This window comes from Pleurodeles waltl, chromosome 7 (genome assembly GCF_031143425.1).
Source record: "Pleurodeles waltl isolate 20211129_DDA chromosome 7, aPleWal1.hap1.20221129, whole genome shotgun sequence".
In the NCBI taxonomy this organism is placed as follows: Eukaryota; Metazoa; Chordata; class Amphibia; order Caudata; family Salamandridae; genus Pleurodeles; species Pleurodeles waltl.
Window position 1 is genome coordinate 1,544,244,538 of NC_090446.1, and position 24,902 is coordinate 1,544,269,439.

Sequence of the window (24,902 nt, forward strand, 5' to 3'; positions counted from 1 at the left end):
CCCAGTCCTGTCTGCTAGGAGATCTGTGGGGGGTTATCAGTTCTTTGTGTGAGGTCAGGCTGTCGCATAGGCTCTCATTATCCTAATGAGACTTCTGGATTTTGAGCAGGAAGATCGTCCACGGTGTGGGAGGCTGAGTCTGACCCACTGTGGGTGACACGTGTCACTCTAAATCCAGGTTTTGCTCCGGCTAAGTAGCAGTGCCTCATCTCTACCAGGGCATAGTGATGATTGGGCAGCCGAGCGCATGACATATTAGGCTTCTCAGGGAAGTCGTGGTCACTCAGGTCGCATCCGGTTCTCTCATTTACAATTCAGTCTCATACATAAATGACAAACAGAAGCAGTATATGGTTCAATGATTGGTTTAATAAAACAACTGCATCTTAGATAGCAAAGCGTGAGCTGCAATAACAAGGACGACACAACATGACAGTATTAAAATGGTGACTAGAAGAGTGAAGCATAAGAATAACACTATCATATTGTCACTATGATCAATGGATTATTTCCTATCTAAGTCATAATCTGAGCACAGCATGTTAAACTCTAATTCTGCCTTTCAGGTTCCCCCGGGGAGACATCAACCCTCATACCTGAGCAAAGGCTTGTAGTCTACGTTAGCATCTGTAGCGAAGCATTCAGCAATCAGCATTACAGTCATGGTTCCCTATCTGGAATCTCCCTCTTAACATATAATGGGCCTAGGAAGTGTTTTTATATTAACACAGCTGATGTTCTAAGAAAATGTCCCTACGTAAGGATGTGTATTTTCCACGAATGTTGGAGACTAAACTTCTACCACGTTCACCGGCAATGTACCAAACTGTAGCCTTGAATGAAGCACAGAGTGATCAAGAATGTCTTGTTTGAGAACACAGTGCTGGGCTAAGCAAAACAGTTAGATAGATGAAAAATAAAAGAACACCGTAAATTGGTTATTGTATAAATAACAATGTGAAGTCGAATATAATATATCTAGGTTAAAGTACAGGGCGGCCTAGTGTGTTAAAATAACGTGCATGGAGCTATAACTAAAATGGCTTCACAACAAGGCCACTAGCCTTTGAAGTGTAAGTGAGAGCCCCTCCACCCTTCCTGCTCAGAAAGACCCATCTGTATACAGATGAATGCAGATGCATCTGAGTGTCCTTTGTTTATGGCTGTCTGAGATTAGAGACAGGCTGAAAGATAAAGAGAATAGTACATGCAGAGAAATGCCAACTTTCTAAAAGTGGCAATTCTAAAATAATAAAGCAAAATCCAGCTCCACGAGTAAGCAGGATTTCTCACTACTATTCCAATCATACCAAACATAACAATGCCATTCCTTTCAGATCAGAAATTCCCACTTAAAAGTATATATGAGGAATTTCCAATGCTGGCCTATGAGAGGAGCAGGATTCACAATAGTGAGAAATGACTTTCAAAGTTTTTCACTACCAGGACATGTAAAACATTAAGTACACGTCCTTTTTTTTACATACATAGCACCCTGCCGTATGTGCTACCCAGACCCTACCTTAGGGGTGACTTATATGTAATAAACTGCAAACACAGGCCTTGCCATGGCAGGTCTGGGACATGGTTAAGGGGCTACGTATGTGGGGTCACAACCAGTGCTGCAGGCCACTAGTAGCATTTAATGTACAGGCCCTGGGTACATATGGTGCGCTTTACTAGGGTCTTACAGCTAGATTAAATATGCCAAATGGGTGGGAGCCAATGTTACCATGTTTAGAGGAGAGAGAACAAGCACTTTAGCACTGGTTAGCAGTGGTAAAGTGCACAGAGTGCTAAAACCAACTAAAACGAGATCAGGCCAATGGAGTGAGGCAGGCAGAAAGTTGCAGGAAGACCACCCTAAGGCTGTCAGGTCTAACACCCGGTAACCAAACTAATCTAGTTTCACGCTGCACAATTTACCTGATTCCAGATACCTTTAAAAATACTATTTCTATGTTCTCCCTTATCTTGTAATGTTTACATGTGTGAATTGTTTCCTCTTCTCTTTTGTGCATTAGACTAGTTTCGTTATGGGGTAAACCAATTATTGAAAATTTAATTTAATACACCAATATTTGTGTTGTTTAGTTTTTTACATAATAGCCTAGATTTATTATATGAACTAAGCATTTGCAGTCCTAATAGTAAAATGTAATCATCTTCATGTTTAAGTACAAAGCATAATTGTTTCTATAACACAATTCATAATTATCACAAGTCACCGACTTTGTTTTATCTTCTCCTTTGTGCATTATGCTATTTTCTTTATTGGATAAACCATCATTTGTTGAAATTGTTGCAATTTTAATTTAATATACCAATATTTTTGACTGTTTAGTTTTTTACATAATAAAATAGATTTATTATATGAACTAAGCATTTGCAGTCTTAATAGTAAATGATAATCACCTTCATGTTTAAGTACAAAGCATTATTGTTTCTATAACACAATTCATAATTATCACAAGTCACCAACATTAACTGAAATCGGCCATTAAAATAATTGGTCACATTGGCAAGACCAATAAAGCAGGATCATTTCAAGCTGATAACATTATTATGAACACATTTTGGATTCTTAGCTATATCTTTCTGTACACTGATGCAAGATCTTCTGGTTCTTATTAGCATTTAGTTTTTTCTCCAGCACACAGAGTCCTTTCGGTCAAAGCATCAGGGCCTAAAACAAAGAAACATTTATAGATTAACTTGGTGGAACTTTTGGCTTCTTTGATCATGGATAAGACTCCTGATGATGGAAACTCAGGTCTATATTTTCTGTAATTTTTTTAGGTCTGGCATAAAATGCTCCTTTACTGGCCCAATAAATACTATTACTGCTACTCTAGATACTCATACTCTGCCCTGCCACTACTACTATGGCTGCTGTTATTACTTCTGCTACTACTACTTCTACTACTAGCACTACTACTCCTACTACAACTACTAGTAGTAGTACTGTTACTAATAAGAATAAACGCATAACCATAAGTATTCATACCAATACCTAGAAACAATTGGTTGCCTGAAGTGCCATTCACATGCTGAACCAGCTTGTAATTAGCATAGATAGGGTGGTGCAAGGCGTCATCCTCCTTCAGTTATTAGCTTTGCTGACAATGTCATTCACAATCTGCAGCGGTCCATTTGGGTGTCAGGGAGTGTGTTTAAATAAACATGTTCCTGGTTACAGTAGCACAGCTCTTGACTGGTCAGCAATTTAATGAGCTCTCCAGGAGAGTCATGTAAAAGATGCCTTCTTTGTAACCCAATAATGCTTCCTGTGCAAACCATTGATGACTCTTGTGCAAACCATTGATGACTCTTTTGTAAACCACTGACGCTTCCTTTGTAAACCATTAATGCCTCCTTTGTAAACCATTGATGCCTCCTGTGCAAACCATTGATGCCTCCTTTGTAAACCATTGATGCCTCCTGTGCAAACCATTGATGCCTCCTTTGTAAACCGCTGATGCTTCCTTTGTAAACCATTGATGCTTCCTTTGTAAACCATTAATGCCTCCTTTAAACTATTGATACCTCCTTAGTAAATCCTTGATGCTGTAGTGGATCCTATTTGTTTGAAGGGGAATCAAGAGTTTACTTAGCCTTCTGGCGCATAGGCCTGTGCCCCTGCCACCTAGTGAGCCTGCTCTGTTTTAGAGCATTTATTTGATTTCTTCCAAGATGGCTGCTATATTTATAATTAGGAAGATGGTTTCATTTCATGTTATCAGTGCCACTCTGTGAAGGCGTCACTATCAGTGTCAAATACAAGTGATAGACGTTGGTACTCACAACATGTTCTTTCCCACTTACGTGTAACAGGAACATAATGTACTTTTGGAGGGAAAATGTTTATGTAATTGCCACCCAAAGCATGCCTCCTTATACATTTTTGGGAACATACCTGCTTTAAGGGTCCTACAAAATCTGTATAAATTCATCTCATGCAAATAAGGTTATAAGAGGGATTCCTACCAGGTGCCATCACTGCTATCTATGCATCACGTCACCTTGATGCAGACCCAGCCTTCATGTCCCTGCGGAGTCTGGTCTAGAGCCCTCATTCCAAGGTAACGAGGGGTGGGGGGGTCTCCTCATGGACATGGTACTGGCAGATTAGGTTTAACACACCTAAATCACTATAGGTTAGAGAGTAGCTTCATCATACTAGGTTATTAGGGCCTATTTCACATTTCACGTTGTTGCAAGATGGCGGGGGTCTTTATAATCATAACTCTCATTTTTACAATTCTGTTTCTTGCATTGTTCATTATCCTAATCATTGCAGCCCATGCAATTTACAGTAGGTTGCAGTATTGTTAATAAAACCTATTGAAAACATTACTGCAGCTCCTTCATTGCCTGTGTGTGACTGAGACTTATCGCTCATGTGAGAAAAGGGTAATCTCCGTTTAGCTACGACTCCCCTGAGAAGTTGCACTCTCGGGTCCATGAATAAAGGCTGCCACAAATCACCTTTTGCTGCAGACGTGGGCAGCCTATTATAGGGCAGCAGAGAAGCGGAGTAACAGGTAAAGTGTGCATAGGGGAGGGAGCGACTCACAAAGAAGTGAGGGGTGGGGTCTGTGAGTGCGCAGGTTAAAGAGAGCAGGGAGTATGACGCACTTCAGAAGGGACACTTCATATAGAAACTTGAATCTGGAGTAATAACATCTAAAGCCACACATTTTTTTAGGACTGGGCAGCATTCCGCTGCACATGAAACTCTGCGGAATTTCCCAGGATCTTTAGATAACTCCACAGAATTCCACAGAGCAGAACTCCACAAGCTTTGCCCACCCCTAACATAAAGTGTGCAGTGTCATTGTCCATGCATCATAAGGTAAAAACTAACAAATACTGTGTGCTTCAGGCATCTACTGGAGAGTGAGAGATGATTACCCATAGAGCTAGAGCTGTCTGTTTAAAGCCACAGGACCTCTTAGCTGCCACGAACTCATGGCATTCTTCCCAACTCACCTTAAAACATCATATATGGACACATGCTGTTACTTTTGGAGCTTGCTCTTTACAAGTAGCGGCAGAAACAGCATGGAACTTTATCCCCTAAAATCCCGAACTTTGGCAACCATTCTTACGGATTTTATCCAGGGAATTTTCAGAGCTGACATGTCCAACGTACTTGAGGGTCCTGAATCTGACTTGACTAAGTGTGAGAGTACCCTCAAGGAGATGTATATATAGGTTCAGATTTATATGGTAATAAAGCCTGAGATTGTTTGATTCTTGTACTGGCGGCCAGCAGTGGGGAAACATAGTTGTTTTAGAAGTTTAATCTTTTTTGCTTCTATTGTTTCACATAAACCAAGCTAACAGCGGACCTTTTGGAAACATTGTGATGTAATGCATATGCAATGTTTTATCCTTGAAAACTCAATAAACAGATTTGATCCATAAAATCCCTAACTAGAAACTAACTTCATAAACTTTAGAAAGCAACTAAGGATCCAGCTGGTTAACCCATAGTCAGACAGAATTCCTTGAAATATTTTCTGTCTTTTTTGTGCTTCTCTCACCACAATAATGATTCTCAGTCACAATTTTGAACTTCTTTTGATGGTCCACAGTGCCATGAATTCTAGGTGAACAAGTAAAGGCGGTCTGGTTTGTCATCCTCCCTTTTCTTCCATATATCCACAAATGTAAAAGTGTTATGTATTTGTCATTCCCCAATTCATGGTATGTTTGAACATTTAACCTGCTGTGTTGATTGAGTATGTTGCCACCTTCTTGTTATTCCACTGAATGCATCTACTTGCTTGCATAAATTATACCTTTTTGATTCAAAGGTTTCTAATCATGTTCTGTGGCATGCTGAATATAAGTAGTATTGACACACAATTTACTTTGCAGTGCTCATATGATGACCAATGCCATTATAGCCTATACGTTGCATCATAGTTTGTTTTTGAGGCTGCTTGGCCTTGAAATGGCTCAGCTCTCAAATCTCGTCTTTACTGTGTTGAGTTGCATCTGGTGTAATCAATCTATTACAACATCTTTTTAGGTTGCTTCATTTGTGCCTAAGGACAAATTTGAGGTACAATACAGACCTTTACATTATTTTGTTTGTAATTCATCTGAGGTCCAACACCCAGGGCCAGTGGGCCACCGTCTTCAACAGAAGACACCACCACTCCAGACCATTAGCAAGGCTTCAGTTAGGACACCACTCCTCCAAGTTCAGGGGATGTGGACATGCCTGGTCCATTGGGTCTGCCTGGGCATAGAGCTCCAGTGATTCACACTCGGCCCACATCTATACCTCCCACCCCAGCTGCTACAACACTTCAACCTCAGGATATCTCCACTTCCTGTGTTCAAAGGGATATAGCACACATCTTGTGTCCCCCAGTCCTGGATATAATTGAGCAACCACCACCACCACCTCCAGTTATGCCAGGACTCTGGGGATGGTCCACACTGTCTGAAGGGCATAGGGTAGTGGGGGTAGTGGGCATGGGAGGGAATCTGTGGGCCAGCAAAGTGAGGCCACTGGGATAACAGTTACCCAGACTCACCATGAGCCAAGTCTTGGGAGCACTACAGCAGTCCCAAGACATAATGGTCCAGGCCAAAACAGAGATCGGGGAGATGAAGCAGGTGCAGAGGGAGCACAATGTAGAGATACAGAATCTCAACTCTAACAGGGGTATTGTATGATATTTACTAACACATGTGTAGGGCTTTTCCCCATACCATCTCCCCCTGTCTGTGGTCCTTTACCATCAGGGCAAACTAACCCAGCCACTGACAGGGAGTACCTACCACAATATGATACTGCTAAACCCACCCCAGTGCCTGCAACTATGGTTTCTCTCTCCCCAGGAAGGGATGTTCCTCCAGACCACCAGGAGAGGATGGCAAGACCTCCACCGCCACCTCCAAGAGATGCCAAACCTAATTTCCTCCAATGTGTGTCTACCATTCACCCTGTGGACTACTTTATGGACACATTTCCCTTTTTTGAGGACAGTTATGTTTTGTACATTGGACTCCAAACAATAGGTGCTCAACACAATTAGTTTCATCCACCATGATGGACATTAGTTATTTTTTCTTGTTATTCTAGTTTCAAAGATATTTCACTCTTTTTTTTGTTATCAAAATGAATGCGCATAACAGAACATCAAATACTGGTGTAGTGTTTATTGTGCTACTTTCTTTTCTATGCCTCCCTTACACCATCATTTATTATTAAACCTGTCAACCAATATGATTCAAACACAAATAATAGAGAACAATGTGATCATATGTTTCCCATTAAAAAAAGTTAGATAATGAAACAATGAAATCAAGTATTGGTGTCATACATTTGTAGCTGACAGGTCTTTGACAAAATCGTAGATGTTGTTCACAAACCATGCACAACCCAAATAGTCAGTGCCTTCTAGAAGTTGACACTCCTCGACCTTGACACCATGGATGAAAATTTAATAAAACCAAGTTAAACAGGCAAACTATTGTTGAGTCATGATCTCAGCTGGAGCCAGCCATCCTGCCCTCACAATACGAATCCTACATCCACATCATGGCAGTTATTGAATTTTAGACCACATGACCATTTGAGTGCACTGTAGACATTTTCTGGTGGAATGTCACAACCACCTTTCAGTTACATGAAGTTCTTTCAACTATGAGGAGACACATCACCAGCTTCATTCACTGAACATAAATTGAACATTTAGCTAATGTGAAGGGAGATAAGTATGCTATGACTTAACATGTGCATGTGGTCAGAGCAAGTTAAGCAGCACATAGTGCGTTGGTGCCAACATCATACAAAAAACAGGTCTGATATAATTTCAAAAACTTCCATTCAATCACAGTGCAAGTTGTCTCTGTGCAAGATCTGAACATCCAAAGTGAGTGTCTGTCCCAGGATCAACCCATGTTCCCTATATACTTTCCAACATCAACTTATCACTACAAATATCACAACTTTGAAATGTCCAAATGAAGATGACATGGTGAAGGATCCTAAAAACAAAATAACATGGGAAAATTAATGATTTCATATAAACCTGACTCAAATGATAAGTTAGAAGGACACATATACTTAGCATAAGCAAAAATGTCAATAAGTATAGTAGTCAATGCATGGAAACTTTGATCAACAAACATCTTTGCCTTGGACTTTCCCGAACTAACAATCCCTACTAAATTACCATCATAGACTGATATGTTCAGTATGTCAGAAGTTGTTCTGACATTGGATTTTACTACATGTAAAGTACACTTACACTCAGGTGAATAAGTAGTCAATAACATCTTGACACAGGTCAATTCCTACCTCTTCACCACTGTCATCTTCATTCGGCTTTTCAGCATCCTCACCCAGTGGCTCTTCACGGTCTCCATCCTCTGCGATGGTTGGGATGTCCTGTTGCTCGGCAATGTTGTGCAGCATGTGTGATGGGATTAATTGTGTTTGACCAATCACTTTGTGTTTCACCACTGCGCATTTTAGTTGCTCAATGTTCACAAGTAGCACATTACATTTTGTGTTCAGTTTAATTGCCTATTGGCTTTAACATGGCATTAGCCAATACATTCTGTATTTGGGTTTAGCTGCCTATTGGCTTTAACATGTCATTAGCCATTACATTCTGTATTCAGTTTAGCTGCCTATTGGCTTTGACATGGCATTAGACATTACATTTGGTATTTAGGATAGCTGCCTATTGGCTTTAACGTGGAGTTAGTCATTGCAGTTGAGACATTGCAGATGAGCTGAGTTTTTCCAGGCTGTGTTTTTCCACATGATAGATCAAGCTGTGTTTTTCACACCAGACCCTAGACGATAAGAGCGTGTGGATTTTGTGTTTACCTCTCAATCCAGTCTGAGAACGAGTGAGGCTTGGAGAATTGGCCACTCTCCAAGTGTCTTCGGTTCTCACACTGAGTTTGCTTTTAAGGGGTGGCTCTGGACAGCAGAGTTAGTTGGTGTTAGACCTGACAGCCTTAGGGTAGTCACCCCTAACTTTTTGCCTGCCTCCCTCCACTTTGTGGATACTGTTTTTGCTGGTTTTTAGACTCTGCGCACTTTACCACTGCTAACCAGTGCTAAAGTGCATATGCTCTCTCTCTGTAAACATGGTAACTTTGGATCATACCTGATTGAACTATTTAATCTACTTATAAGTCCCCAGTAATGTGCACTCCAGGTGCCTAGGGCCTATAGATTAAAGGCTACTAGTGGACCTGCAGCACGGATTGTGCCACCCACTTAAGTAGCCCCTTTTTCCTTGTCTCAGGCCTACCATTGCTAGGCCTGTGTGGGCAGTTTCACTGCCACCTCGACTTGGCATTTAAAAGTACCTGCCAAGCATAGAGCTCCCCTTTTTCTACATATAAGTCACCCTTAATGTGTGCCCTGGGTATCCCCTAGAGCAGGGTGCTGTGTAGGTAAAAGGCAGGACATGTACCTGTGTAGTTATATGTCCTGGTAGTGTAAAAAACCCTCAATTCGTTTTTGCACTGCTGTGAGACCTGCTCCCTTCATAGGCTAACATTGGGGCTGCCCTCATACACTGTTGAAGTGGCAGCTGCTGATCTGAAAGGAGCAGGGAGGTCATATTTAGTATGGCCAGAATGGTAATACAAAATCCTACTGACTGGTGAAGTCGGATTTAATATTACTATTCTAGAAATGCCACTTTTAGAAAGTGAGCATTTCTTTGCACTTAAATCCTTCTGTGCCTTACAATCCACGTCTGGCTAGGTTTAGTTGACAGCTCCTTGTGCATTCATTCAGACACACCCCAAACACAGGGTACTCAGCCTCACTTGCATACATCTGCATTTTGAATGGGTCTTCCTGGGCTGGGAGGGTGGAGGGCCTACCCTCACACAAAGGACTGCCACACCCCCTACTGGGACCCTGGCAGACAGGATTGAACTGAAAGGGGACCTGGTGCACTTCTTAGCCACTCTTTGAAGTCTCCCCCACTTCAAAGGCACATTTGGGTATAAAACAGGGCCTCTGCCCTACCTCATCAGACACTTGCTGGAGAAGAAACCGGAACCAGAAACTACATCCTGCCAAGAAGAACTGCCTGGCTGCTCAAAGGACTCACCTGTCTGCTTTCTACAAAGGACTGCTGTCTTGCTGTTGCCCTGCTGCCTTGCTGAACTCTTGTCTGGCTGTGAAAGTGCTCTCCAAGGGCTTGGATAGAGCTTGCCTCCTGTTCCTTGAAGTCTCAGGACCAAAAAGACTACTTCCTTTCACTTGGACGCTCCGTGCGCCGAAAATTTCGACGCACAGCTTGTTTCGCGGCGAGAAAAACGCCGCACACCGACGCTGATCAACGCGACGCTCTCGGGACGATCGAGACTTCGACGCACAACCTCGCAAGGACAACGCCGCCCGACTTTCCAGGAGAAATCGACGCGACGCCTACCGTGAACGCGAAACTTTGACGCACGGCCTCGCAAGGACAACGCCGCCCGACTTCCGAGGAGAAATCGACGCGACGCCTGCCGTGAGACCAAAATTTCGACGCACGGCCTCGCAAGGACAACGCCGCCCGACTTCCAAGGAGAAATCGACGCAACGCCTGCCGTGAGATCGAAACTTCGACGCGCAGTCCCGCAGAACGACGCGCAGCCGGAAAACAAGTAGGAGAATCCACGCACAGACCCGGGACATCTGGTAATCCCCGCGATCCACGAAAAGAGACTGTCTGCGCGCCGGAAAACGACGCCCGACTTCCCCGCGTGGAAAAGAACGACGCAAGTCTTTGTGTGCTGAGGAGAAATCGACGCACACACCCTTTTTCCACGCATCCCTTTTCCTGTGGCCCTCTGAGGAGATTTTCCACCAGAAACCAGGTACTTTGTGCTTGAAAGACACTGTATTGCATTCTAAAGACTTAAGACACTTTATATCACTTTCCTGTGATAGTTCTACAATTTTCCATTGCATCTTTATTCTTTTTGACCTACAATTATCCTGATAAATATTATATATTTTTCTAAACACTGTGTGGTGTATTTTTGTGGTGTTATATGGTGGTATTGTATGACTTATTGCACAAATACTTTACACATTGCCTTCTAAGTTAAGCCTGACTGCTCGTGCCAAGCTACCAGAGGGTGGGCACAGGATAATCTTGGATAGTGTGTGACTTACCCTGACTAGAGTGAGGGCTTTTGCTTGGACAGAGGGTAACCTGACTGCCAACCAAAAACCCCATTTCTAACAGTTGGAAACTATCTTGACTTCAGACAGGAACCAGGCGTCAGTTACCTGTCCCTTTTGGGTAGAAAATCTCTTTCTCGCAGTTGAACCGGAGTCATCAACTTGAAGCCCCAGAAAGATGAAGCTGAGTTATAGGCCCTACAGCCTTGTCCTACGGTGATGCAATTTTGACTTGTATGCTTTGCTTTGAAGTTATGCTATAATATAATCATATGTATTTGCTGTGTACATTGCAACTGAGAAGTACTTTGATATATTTTGCTTTCACTGCTGCGACTACTTTTGAACGTGTGCTTCCAATCTACTAATTTAGTCTCTCAGGAACCTAGTGGTGAAGTAATAATAACAATAAATGTCTTCTTTAAACTCAGAAGTGCATTCTGGAGAGGTTTTGTAAGCTCGGTCATGAGATAAGAGAAGGAAAGCAGAACAGCATGCGGCAGGCAACTGTGATTTGGCCCACCTTTTCGGGTAACTAGTGGAGAGCTCCACTGGTCTTGTCCAGACTGTGAAATATGGTCTTCAGGAGCCCAAAAGGCCACTTCGCTGGCATCCAAGTTCTTCCATGAGCCTCTTTGAAGTGCACTTCCCCTGGCATTGTTGGCTTCCTCAGTGGTGCTAACAACCATGGTCTGTTAGGATAAGCTGAGTCTCCTACATGAAAATAATACATAAAGAGATTGAAATCAAATCAAGCCATTTACATTCCTAAACTAGGATTAAAGCAACTGGTCCTCAACTCATTTTGTACTTACCAACAAGCCAGACGATCTGAGGTCCAAGTTGTGACACTTGCAGGTGTATGGTGCTCTTCTGTAGTACAAAGGAATCATGTGTTGACCCTGTAACAACAACTGAAAGTTATAATAATGAGATCAATTATCTTTCAATTGTCTACCACCTTTTAGGTTGCTTTGTGTTTTCACCAAAAATTCATTTGATGCACAATCCAGGCTTCTAAATGATTCTTATGTTTAAATAGTTATAGGTCCAGCACTAAGAGCATGTGGATCCCCATTTGGCGTAACAGTAGAGGATAGCTCCACTCCAGACCAGGAACACGCCATCAGTGAGGAGTCTACTCCAGCTGGATAATGAGGAGCATCCTGGTCCATCAAGTCTCCCGGGGCATACAGCTCCAGCGAGTGTCACTTTGATGACCCAAAGCATAACAACCTTCCCTCACTTCGGCAAAATCATCCCTTCATGGAAACTGTAGCTGTTGATGTGTCTGATCAATGAAGAAAGAACTTCTTGTAGAATACCACTGAAAGTTGGTTGTGAGATTCCACCGGATACTGCACCAGTGTATTGGAATGATCCTGCGGCCACAAAATGAAGTACTGCCATGATTCTGGCTATTGGTGTTATTGATGTAGGATTCCTATTGTAAAGCAGAAGAGCTGGCTCCAGGTGATGACATAAATAATTTGCCTACTCAATCTGAATTTTTTGATAACATCCCATTCTTTCATGCTGGCAAGGTCTGGATATAGGAAAACTTGAGGCTGTTGTCTTCTCACTCTCCCTGGGTTCATAGGTGGACCCTACAGGAACTGTACCAACCTCATCCAGAGACTCTTCTCTATACTCCCTCTTGCTTCCCGCCAGTGGTCCAAGTCAAACTCCTCAAAGGGCTGGGGTCTCCTTCGCCATTGGCACCTCAGCCCCTGCCCCTGTCATCCCGGCTATGCTGAGTGAGGAGGCTATTGATCTCTGATGCAGCATCTCTGTAAGCCAGGAAGCAATAGTAAGTGCCGTCCAGGACCCTAGTTGCCAAATTCGAAAAATGGTTGCATTTCTGGATGGCATTCACCGTTCAATGTCTGGCATGCAGAAATTGCTTGCTAAAATTCCTGCCTCAGTGACCGCAGCTGCCCACCCAGCCAACTCCAGGGCCTTCTTCACCCCTAATCCCAAATCCCACCCCATTCCCATGCACACTCACTTCTATGCAGACATCCTTTGCAATAGACACAAGCAGCACACACACACACACACACACATAAACACAAACGCACAAAGAAAAACACAAACATACAAACAACATACATACATACAGTATTTACACTACACCCACAGCCACTACAACCACAGCCACTACAACCACACCCACAACCACCACAACCACCACCACACCAATAAGAACCATAACCACCACCACACCAACAACCACCACCACACACACAGGCACCACAACCACCACACCACAAATCACCACACCCACCTCAACCACACAAACCACCTCAATAGCACACACCATATCAACACACTCATACAAAAGTACACCTCTATGCAAAACAACACCACCCAAATTCCAATGATCACACTCACCTGAATACCACATACCTGAAGAAAGCACATATTCAAACATACACAACATACACCAGACCCACATGAAACACCTAAACATACAGATACATACGTATTACCTATTCCAGCTGCCTTTACCTCCAAAGCCCAAACCTCTCCCACCCTACTACCTGTTCTCCGTCCTCCCAAATTCACATCCTACCTCTCCTTAACCCCTGTCAAACACAAACCCAAACCTCCCAAGAAAGATCCTTAATGTGCCTGCTCTGTGTCCACTAGATGCCCCTTCCTAAGGAGGTTACCTTTCCACAGTGTGTGTAGAAAGTAAGTTTCTGGCAACACATTCACAGCCTATTGTATTGTTACAGCCTTTTCTCTCAATTTATTTTTTCATTTAATTTAATACAATTATGAGAGAAGGATCTCATTTATTATTAAAAATGATTTAGTTTGACAAAGTTTGTATGAACATTATGTTTTCCATAAGAGATTTTTTGAGGAAAACGTGATATATATATTTTTACTTACAATTATGACTGGAAATAAAACAGTTTTTGTTAAATGTCTTATGTGTAAAGTCCTTACACTGGTTAAAAAAAGGAATGTGATAGACATAATATTTTTGGTGCAAGCATCATCATGATAATAGACCCTTACACCAAAAAAAGAACAAACACATTTTTTAAAAGTTTTAGTATAGGTGTGTTTATTTCAACTTAATGAGTGAATAAATAAACACATATGCATTACACCTTAGGAAAAATAAGTTAATTTATATTTAATCAAATACAGAATTTACACCAGACAAGGAGAAATGTTACATTAGTAAAAATGTAAACATGATTTAGGTTCAGGACTAACATTGATTTTAGTTCTATTTTTAAAACAACATGTTTTACCATGTCCAGTACAATCACTAAATTACTAAATTTTATTAAAATGTATAGTTAAAAGAATGTGTGATACATATAAATATATTGATAAATATATGTGAGGAAACACATCTATATGTAAACATTATGAATTTTGTTTACTGTCATCTTTAACTGTCCATTTTCATGAAGGAAACTTGCGCCAAATTTGATAGTAATGGAAATATTTTGATTTAATTTCAAAAAGAAAAATGAAAAGTTTTCTTTTCATTTTTTCAGAGTAGACAGTGGCCTCATCTGAAACAATATTTTTGCATGCATTCGCAAAGGGGAAAGGTTCCTGTGGGGACCATTCCCGTTTGTGAATGGGTTAAAACCAATTTGAAAATGGTGTTAACTGCAATTCTTTGTGACCGCATTCACAGTCACAAAACAATCATACAAACCCCTGCAACTCGCAATTAGGAAAGGACATCCTTCCTAATTGCGAGTCGAAATACCTATTTTGTGAGTCGGGAACTGCGTACCGACTTACAAAATAGGGACGGTACATCGTGCCTGCACATTTTGAGATCCCAAGAGGTGATTTTCACCTTTTATGACTGCAAAAAGGTGCCATACATCGGGCTCTAGGTGAACACTTCCTTATTGATTGTAAAATGCTGTACATGAGACATTGGTCAGGTAGAAGGGGGTGGAGCAGCATCACAACATAGATGTGAATGCATATATGTGCAGTGCTGCGGGGGCTCCTTGCTCCGTGGTCTCCCAATGGACACAGGATTCTAAGAGCGAGACCTATTGGTGGCTTGAGTCCTGCACAAGCTGTGGATTGGAACTAGCAGATTATCCTGTGTGATCCTCAGATCAGAAGGTAGACAAGGATGCAGTCTGTCTAGGAACATTTCTACAGCTCACATGCACCTGTCCATTACATCATGGAGTACAGTATTTGATTGTTGTTAGCCCTTGATGAAAGAGGTCAATGCTGGTAGTCAAAATTAATTAGCCTGTAGCTTCAACACAACTAGAGTGTGGAGAGACTCTCAGACTGTGGCCCACATCCTCTAGGATATATGTCAGAACATCATGTGTTTGAACATCATTCTATCAAATGTATTGTAAATAAATAAACTGTAAGACAAAAACAACTTAGTGACTTGTTTGACGAAGTTTCACTACACGCACATCACAGACAGGTCCACTGAAGTCAGTAAGATCCCTGGTAAGGATGCAGGGTAGGCAGTGATCTACTAACAGGGCAGCAGCCCCCCTAAGTGACCCCGGAGACCTCTTTCAATAGATTAAGCAGAAGAAACAATAATACATTTACATGGAATATTTCATTGTTTACCTTCTTATCTGCTCGTACATTGCTCGATCTCCATGTTTCAAATCCTGGACACCAAAAAAACAATCATTATTGTTTTAGGCCTGCATCAGGTGATTGAATCATTCAGTTTAGAGACAGGGTACAATGTGGCAATAGTGTGGAATCTTCAAGCAAACAGTAGATAGCTCGCCCACCTTCTTCATGGTTCAGCGTCACATGTAAAGGCCTGAACACAATAACATCAGTCGGCTCAGTTTTCAGAAACAAGATAGCCACAAACTCCATAGATTTAGGGAAAAGTAATGTCCCATATGCCAGGAGCATAGCAAGGATGCCATGGGTCATGGTGCAAGCAAGGGAAATGGCCACTTAGGCTCCTGGGAAAGTAATATACAGCATTGTCAGGGGTCAATGGACCGCTCAGCCCTCTAGGGCCTGGTACCACTGCAACTGCTGCACCAATGGTAGATATGCCTCCTTCCCTATTTATCTGGGAGAAACAACCCCCAGTGTGTCAGCCATATTCAAACTTTTGTTTTACAAAACTATAAAAGAAATAGCTGACGGGATGATCAACAGGTCCACATTGAGCAGTGATTATGGGGCTTTGAATTCCTACACACATAAATCAAGTGCAAATACTGATACTACGTCTGCTATGAATTGTCAGAAAGACACTATGAAGAACTTTATTCACATATATAACATAAACAACTAATAATAATAATACTTATAAAAATCACAATAATGGTAATAATAATTATTATTTTTACAGTAGTTGTTCTCCCTGCTTTTAACCCCTTAACTCCTTGACTGCTGGGCCTTTTCTCCCCCCAGTCCTGAGCTATTTGGTGTAGTTCATGCTTAGGGCTCTATAATTTTTTCCACATAAGGTACACCAACTTTGCGTCCTTTCTGTACAACATACAGGGAATTCTAAAGCTACCCGGGGTTCATGGAATCCCCTGGAAGTTACTGAGAAAACAGGCAAAATAAAGCTAAAATTTAAATTTTGTGGGGAAAATAGGAAAAAAGAGCTCCAGATAAAAGTGTCTAGGGTTTTTTTTCCCTAAAAGTGACACCAATGAACTTTTTGCTGTGCTAAAGTCACCACCTTCCTAGCTTTCAGGAACATGAGCAGCTGAATAGCCCATTTTTTCTATTTGTTGTGCTCTCAACCTACTTCCAGTTTGTGGTGGAAACTAATGTGACAGGGACGGAGGGGGAGTGCATAGCACTCCCCTCAGTGCACATGTGTGTCGTCAGCTGTCTCGAGCTGGCCAAACACACAAGTGCTCTGTGCTCTCTCCAACCCGGCACTGTGTTGCCGCCTTGGAGACAGCAGGCAGAGGCTCCCAGTCTGCCTCAGAGCGTCAAGCCAGGGACCTCTGGCCAATCCTAACACTGCTTTAAGGATGCCAGCAGCATGGAAGCAGCATTAGGATTGGCTGCAGGGCAGGCTGGGAGACTGTGCCTGCTGTGATGAGAACTGAGAAGTGGCGCTGTGGAGGCGGCGACGGCGAGTCAGGTAAGTTTACAATTTTTTATATTTATTGTGTTTGTCACCCCTCTCCCCTGCCGCGCACTGCGCCGCCATGCCCCGTTTGAGCGCCACAAGCCACGACTCTATGTTTTAGAAGGTCATTTTCAAAATGTCTTCTTTCTTACACATTGGCTTATATTTGGAAGGCACAAATGCAGTGAAATCCAATTGGTAATTACAAATGTTCTACTATCTAATGCTGCTATCCCCTTTTGTTTAGCTGGGGGCATAGCAATGCCCATGATGGGCAGCTCCCACCCCTCCAAAAATAAATCCCTGGAGCCTACTGGGCTTTCTGCCTGCTCGGGTTCAGATTGGGGGTATTTACCCCGTGTGCCCCCCAGGAGGACAGAAGCACTGTTTCCCCATTTACTTGGGGTGGGTACATGGCAATGCCCATGCTGTGCAGCCCCTACACCTATATTTACAAAATATATATTCCCTGGCATTTGTGGCCTTTCTGCCCCCAGGTGGGAAAAATGCGGGCAATTACCAAAATCTGGCCCCCATGGGGGAAGAAAGACTGTTGCCCCATTTAGTTGGGGTGGGGCCAGAGCCATATTCACGGTTATATTTAAAAAAAAAAAAATTCTGGCCTCTGGTGTGCTATCTGCCCACTACCCCCGGGGTGCAGATCAGGGGCAATTATTCCCATCTGCCTCTAAGAGGGGCAGAAAAACTGTTGCCACATTTGCTTGGGTTTAGGCTATGTTCATGCCCTTGCTGGCCAGCACCAAACCCTATGTTTTCATTAAAAATGCTCTGTTATCTAGTGGGCTTTCTGCGCCCCCTGGGGGGTAGATCAGTGGTAATTGCCCCCATTTGCAAAAATACTGAAATAATACAATTGCTGGGGGGGGGCACAAGCCCTTGCCTAATGGGTTGTTCACCCTATGCCTGTTGGCTAATGGGTAGATCCCTGCTTGAGGATCACTCTCGTTTGGTGATCCTTTAGCAGGCATCCACTAGGCACAGGTTCCATAGGAAAGGGGTGGTTCTCCCCATTTTAACAATACCTCTCCCGGAAGAATCAGTGCTCGGGCTTAGATTTACTCCAAGCACTCATTAAATGCAAATAAAACAAGCCCATCAGCTTATTTTACTTTCCCTTTACTCTGGTGATATCAGTGTGCAGGTCTATCATCATTACAGTAAAATAACCAATCAGGCTGCTCGGGAAGCTCTTCCTTAGTAGCCTGATGAAAAACATAAAGGAATGCCTCTGATGCAGAACACCAGAGGGCCCCTTAGGATCCCCTAGTGTGTGCCAATGGCTGACAGATGCACTGGGGAGGAAGTTTTGTTGTCAGCCAGTGTCCAACAGATGCACATAGAGGGTTAATCAGGTGTCAATTTAGGCTCTCCTGCTCTGCTGATGTTCTTCTCTGAGACACTTCATCTCCATCAATAACCTTCAAAGTTAAAGCTCAGTAATGCCTCTGTATCCTGTTTCTCCTTCTGATAGGAAGACAAGTCTTCTACACACAGGAAGGGTGTCTCCTCCTTCTGTGCTCAGGATCTGTTTACTGTGTCTAGGCTAAAATACAATAATGACATTATGGCTAACGCCTTGTGATGTCACAAGGTCTAATCCTTGTACTCACCATGTACGTTGAGTCGGCAGCTGAGTCTTCATTCTACAGAAGAGAGAAGGAAAAGACTTAGCACATCTGATGATATAAGTATGAAACAGGAAGAGAACATTTGACCTGGATAGAACATCCTGGAGTTGCTATAGCTGATCGATTGTACAGGAATGAACTGACTTATCACTCGGTCACCAAGAATAGCTTACTGAGGGGGGAGTAGCTTTGATTTTTGTTCTGCTACCATAGATACATCCTTAGGACCCTTCTTTGCTTCCTTTTGTTTCCAACCCATGTCCATCCTCCTCCCTCCACCCTCTCAGCACTTTCTTATTTGCTTTTGTTTTATGCTCAAAAGTGAAAAGGGAAAGTGATAGACCACAGTGAAACATGGCATTACCATGTGGCACAGGCCACTGCTGAAGTCTCCTTAAATCTTTTTTCTCAGGACCGCATCATTTAGATAAGAGCTCTGTTATGTGATTACCTCTTCTCCTGCGGAAGTGATGACCACTTTCTCCCATCTTCCTCTCTATGGAGGGGCCACTATAGAGAGCGCCATTCCCTTCAGTCTCTAATCCACTTGCATGCATGGTAGGAGAGCAAAATAATAAGTCAGTTTATTGCAATTCAGGCATTAGGAGAGTACCATCGAGCAGTGATGAAGGTGATTGTTAAAGAGTGAAAGAACCTAATAACAGTGCATCATTTTATGCCATTTTTCCTATTACAGCTTGATTATTTTTTATAATGTAGTTGCAGAATTATATAGGCCCTCATTACAACCTCAACGGTCTTTTAAAAAGACAGCCGAGGCTGCAGGAGCCAGAATACCGCCAGTGCTGGCAGTATTCCTGGCCCCCTATTATGACTTTTCTGCTGGGCCAGCGGACGGTAACAGTGCCGCTGGCTCGTAATAGAGACAGCGGCTATGTTGCTGTGCAGTGGGTGCAGTAGCACCCGTCGCGCATTTCACTGCCCGAAATTCAGGCAGTGAAATGCGTGACGGGGCTATGGCTGGGGGGGCACCCCAAGTCCCCCCTTACCACCAGCCTTTCAATGGCATTGTTTACTGCCATGGCCTGGCTGGCAGTCGGGGACTCATAATCCCCAGGGCATGTTGGAGGGGCCGGCGGTATGGCCGTGACTATTGTGCCATGGTCATAATAGCTGGCGGGGCACCCCAAGTCCCCCTTACCACCAGCCTTTCAATGGCAGTGTTTACTGCCATGGCCTGGCTGGCAGTCGGGGACTCATAATCCCCAGGGCATGTTGGAGGGGCCGGCGGTATGGCCGTGACTATTGTGCCATGGTCATAATAGCTGGCGGAAAACCGCCAGCCTGTTGGCGGTGTTACTGCCAGCTTACTGCCGGCCCCCAGGGTCGTAATGAGGCCCATAGTGTTTTTAATTTACTTTGTAACTGTTTTGGCACTGCAAAATATTTTTCATAATTTCTTCAAGTTTAGCCTTGCATCCCTGTGCCATAACTACAAGGTGAGACCAGGATTATTTAGTAAACTTGGTGTTTGACCTGACAAGTGTGGACTTGTTACTTAGAGAGGACTTAAATTACTCCAAACGAATAACCCATTTCCCTACACTGATCATCAATCTGTAGCTGTCTTACTTTGAGGATGGTCCTATGGTGCAGACCTTTTTGGTTTCAGGATTGGTTTGCTTACAAATAGTTCTGAGTCATCCCATGTGGTGGCATTTCCACCAACCCATTGACAGTATACGATCTGCCAACATCTCAGAAGTCTTTGCTCCACCATGAAACAATTGTGTGTTCCTTTCATAAAATGAAAGGAAAGACCCTCCCCTAAACACATTAAATGATGGAGACTAGGTATGTGGGCACTGTCAGCGTATGTATCGAGGTGTATTGCCAGTCATGTAGACTCAAGAGCCAGGCAGGGGTGGCACCCTCAATCCCAGAACAGGGAAATGAAATAACATGTACTAAAGAGTCAAGAAAGGCTACCCCTAATGAAGGAAGAGATAGTTCCTCCAGCTTCTTCAGCTGACAGTAGCTAGTCCCAGACTGTCACAGCAGGATACTTAGAGGCAGTTTTTTTGCCAGACATGGCTTACTCTCTAGTATGAGTAGGGATTAAAACAGCCCCTGAAGCTATGCTCTTCCTGCACAGACTGGAAGGCCTATGCAGTTTGTTCTATACAGTATGACGATTAAAAACAAAAACAAATGAATACATTGATTTTATTAATAATATGAGGCATTATTTACATTTTTACTTGAAGTATGGCTTCATCACTGCCTGCTACTCACCGCTGACTGCCCCTTGCGCCCTTTTCTCATGTTCTCAACTTGGGTATCAGGGTTTTTGATAACGCTGTCATTCTGGTACAGATTTTCATCTGAGACAAAGAGTGATAGAAACATTACTGTTATGGTACTATAACATACAGATAGACAAATTTAACAGCCATCTTGTGGACTTTTACCTTTGTTTGTGAACTTCTGGTTCAGGCGTCTCTCAAAATGAACAGCCATCCCTGCCACAATGATTGCAGCGCCAAGGAGAACACCACAGGCCACCCCCAGGGTGGTCTGCCAGCAGAAGCCTGGGGTGGAGCAGGGACTGTCTGTAGGAGGGAGCAGAATGCAAAAAAAGTGAGTGTCTGGATTATATAAATTTAGTGGCATATTTACAAGCCCATTGCACCCGTAGTATCATTTTTTTAATGCTATGGCACTAGACAGGCCCTCACCTTGTACCCTATTTACAACAATGTGCAATTCTACCATTATGCCACTTTGTAAAGCCCTGCTCCACATTATACCTGCGCCAGGTATAATGTATGCAAGGGGTGCGTTCCCCCAGAGGGGGACCTTCCTGTATGAAAAACAATCCCCTGAGGCACTATGTGTGCTGCAGAAAGCAGCACGTGTAGAAAGAGGAAGTAACAAGGATAGATGAAGATATTTCTCCTTGTTATGCCTTCCCTGAAAAAGTGTAGTATTTTGGCACATTCCCATGTTTAACAGTTCTGGTAAATCTGGGAATGCATCAAAATCTATTAGAGTTGCAGGGGAACCCCCACATAATTCCCACGTAATGCCTTCCCTGAGCAGTATAATGCAACACAACGATTTGCGCTGCATTGCTTTTCTCCAGATTTATGAAGCCACTCAGGGCCGCACAAAGTTCACATTTGGGGTTTGCGATGTGCATGTACCTCATTGCGTGGTGCAAACATGACACAAACCCCCTCATAAACATGCCCTCTGGGATTGTGCTAGAAGATCGAATGTAATAAATGGACTGTAGGAGGCTGGCCTGGCTTATAGTGGGTACCTTGTGGTACTTACACCTTGTGCCAGGTACAGTTATCCCTTATTAGTAGATTAGAGGTGTTCTAGCAGCTTAGGCTGATAGAGATAGCTATAGCAGAGCAGCTTAGGCTGAACTAGGAGACATGCAAAGTTCCTACTGTACAACTTATATCACTTAGCACTGTATCACAAGAAAACACAATACTCAGAGTTACTAAAAATAAAGGTACTTTATTTTAGTGACAATATGCCAAAAGTATCTCAGCGGATATACTCCCTTAAGAGGTAAGTAATATACCCAAAATATACACACAAACCAAAATCAGATAAGTAAACATTTAGAAAAGTAGTGCAAACACTGTAGAACACAATAGAATTCAGGAGGAGACAAGAGGCCCAGGGGCAACACAAACCATACACTCCAAAAGTGGAATGCGAACCACAAATGGACCCCAGGCCTAGTGTAGTGTGTAGAGGGTCGCTGGGAGTGTAAGAAAACACTAAGGGTGTCCAAGATATCCCAACCCAAGACCCTGAAAAGTAGGAGTAAAGTTACCTAATACCCCAGAAAGACAGTAAAGTCGAGATAGGGGATTCTGCAAAGACAACAACCAACTGCAAAGCACTGAAGACGGATTCCTGGACCTAGGGACCTGAAAAGGAAGGGGACAAAGTCCAAGAGTCACGCAAGTGTCCGGGGGGGCAGGAGCCCAATAAACCCTGGAAAAAGGTGCAAAAGGGCTGCCTCCAGGTGGAAGAAGCTGAAGATTCTGCAACAACAGAAGGTGCCAGGAACTTTAGACAGAAGATGTCCCACGGCGTGCTGGAGGATGCAGAGTTGTTTCTATGCAGAAAGACCACAAACAAGCCTTGCTAGCTGCAAGAGTCGTGGTTGAGGATTTTGGGTGCTACCAGGGCCCAGGAAGGACCAGGAGATCACCCATTGTCGGAGGAGACAGAGGGGGCGCTCAGCAACAGGGAGCGCCCACACAGAAGCAGGAAGCACCCGCAGAAGCCCCTGAACAGGCATTCAGAAGATCTGACCATGACGGTTGACTCAGCACAACAAAAGAGGGTCCCACGAAGTCGGAGTCCAACTCAGCGAGTTGGGCAATGCAGGACAGAGTCCTGGGGACCTAGGCTAAGCTACGCACAAGGAAGTCTTGCAAAAGTGCACAGAAGCCCGAGCAGCTGCAGTTCATGCAGTACACAAGATTACCGTCTGGCGTGGGGAGGCAAGGACTTACCTCCACCAGATTTGGACAGAAGGGCCACTGGACTGTAGGGGACACTTGGATCCAGCTCCTGTGTTCCAGGGACCACGCTCGTCAAGATGAGAGGGGACCCAGAGAATCGGTGATGCAGAAGTTTGGTGCCTGCGTTAGCAGGGGGAAGATTCCGTCGACCCACGGGAGATTTCTTCTTGGCTTCCAGTGCAGGGTGAAGGCAGACAGCCCTCAGGGCATGCACCAGCTGGAAACAGTTGAGAAAGCCAGCAGGATGAGGCGCTACAATGTTGCTGCTAGTCTTCTTGCTACTTTGTAGCAGTTTTGCAGACGTCCTGGAGCAGTCAGCGGTCGATCCTTGGCAGAAGTCGAAGAGAGAAGTGCAGATGAACTCTGGTGAGCTCTTGCATTCGTTATCTGTTGAGAAACCCTCAGGAGATACCCTAAATAACCCTCAGAGGAGGATTGGCTACAGAGAAAGGTAAGCACCTATCAGGAGGGGTCTCTGACGTCATCTGCTGGTACTGGCCACTCAGAGGTGTCCATTGTGCCTTCACACCTCTGCATCCAAGATGGCAGAGGTCTGGGACACACTGGAGGAGCTCTGGGCACGTCCCCTTCGGAGGTGCTGGTCAGGGGAGTGGTCATTTCCCCTTTCTTTGTCCAGTTTTGCGCCAGAGCAGGGCTGGGGGGATCCCTGAACCAGTGTAGACTGGCTTATGCAAGGAGGGCACCATCTGTGCCCTTCAAAGTATTTCCAGAGGCCAGGAGAGGCTACTCCTCTCAGGCCCTTAACACCTATTTCCAAAGGGAGAGGGTGTAACACCCTCTCTCAGAGGAAATCCTTTGTTCTGCCTTCCTGGGACTGGACTTCCCAGGCCCCAGGGGGGCAGAAACTTGTGTGAGGGTTGGAAGCAGCGATAGATTCAGAGAAAACCCCAGAGAGTTAGTTTGTCAGTGCCCGGGTTCTATGCTAGAGCCCCGGGATTCATGGAATTGTGCCCCAAATACCAGAATGGTATTGGGGTGACAATTCCATGATCCTAGACATGTTACATGGCCATGTTCGGAGTTACCATTGTGACGCTACATATAGGTATTGCCCTATGTGTAGTGCATGCGTGTATTGGTGTCCCCGCACTCACAAAGTCTGGGGAAATTGCCCTGAACAATGTGGGGGCACCTTGGCTAGTGCCAGGGTGCCATCACACTAAGCAACTTTGCACCTAACCTTCACTAAGTGAGGGTTAGACATATAGGTGACTTATAAGTTACCTAAGTGCAGTGGACAATGTCTGTGAAATAACATGGACGTTATTTCACTCAGGCTGCAGTGGCAGTCCTGTGTAAGAATTGTCTGAGCTCCCTATGGGTGGCAAAAGAAGTGCTGCAGCCCATAGGGATCTCCTGGAACCCCAATACCCTGAGTACCTAGGTACCATATACTAGGGAATTACAAGGGTGTTCCAGTGTGCCAATCAGAATTGGTAAAA

The 24,902-nt window shown here is 43.8% G+C and overlaps 1 protein-coding gene across 1 annotated transcript in view; it reads right to left on the minus strand.

The window, feature by feature from the left end:
- Positions 1 to 349: 349 nt before the first annotated feature.
- Positions 350 to 24,902, minus strand: part of LOC138246674 (carcinoembryonic antigen-related cell adhesion molecule 7-like) — a 223,089-nt gene continuing 198,536 nt past the window's right edge. Inside the window, exons 5-9 of the mRNA XM_069201430.1 lie at positions 21,352 to 21,492; positions 21,176 to 21,264; positions 18,902 to 18,934; positions 15,776 to 15,819; positions 350 to 2,686 (exon numbers count right to left, since the gene is read on the minus strand). Coding sequence (XP_069057531.1) covers positions 2,680 to 2,686; positions 15,776 to 15,819; positions 18,902 to 18,934; positions 21,176 to 21,264; positions 21,352 to 21,492 — 314 coding nt within the window. The 3' untranslated portion in view covers positions 350 to 2,679. The remainder of the gene's footprint in view (positions 2,687 to 15,775; positions 15,820 to 18,901; positions 18,935 to 21,175; positions 21,265 to 21,351; positions 21,493 to 24,902) is intronic.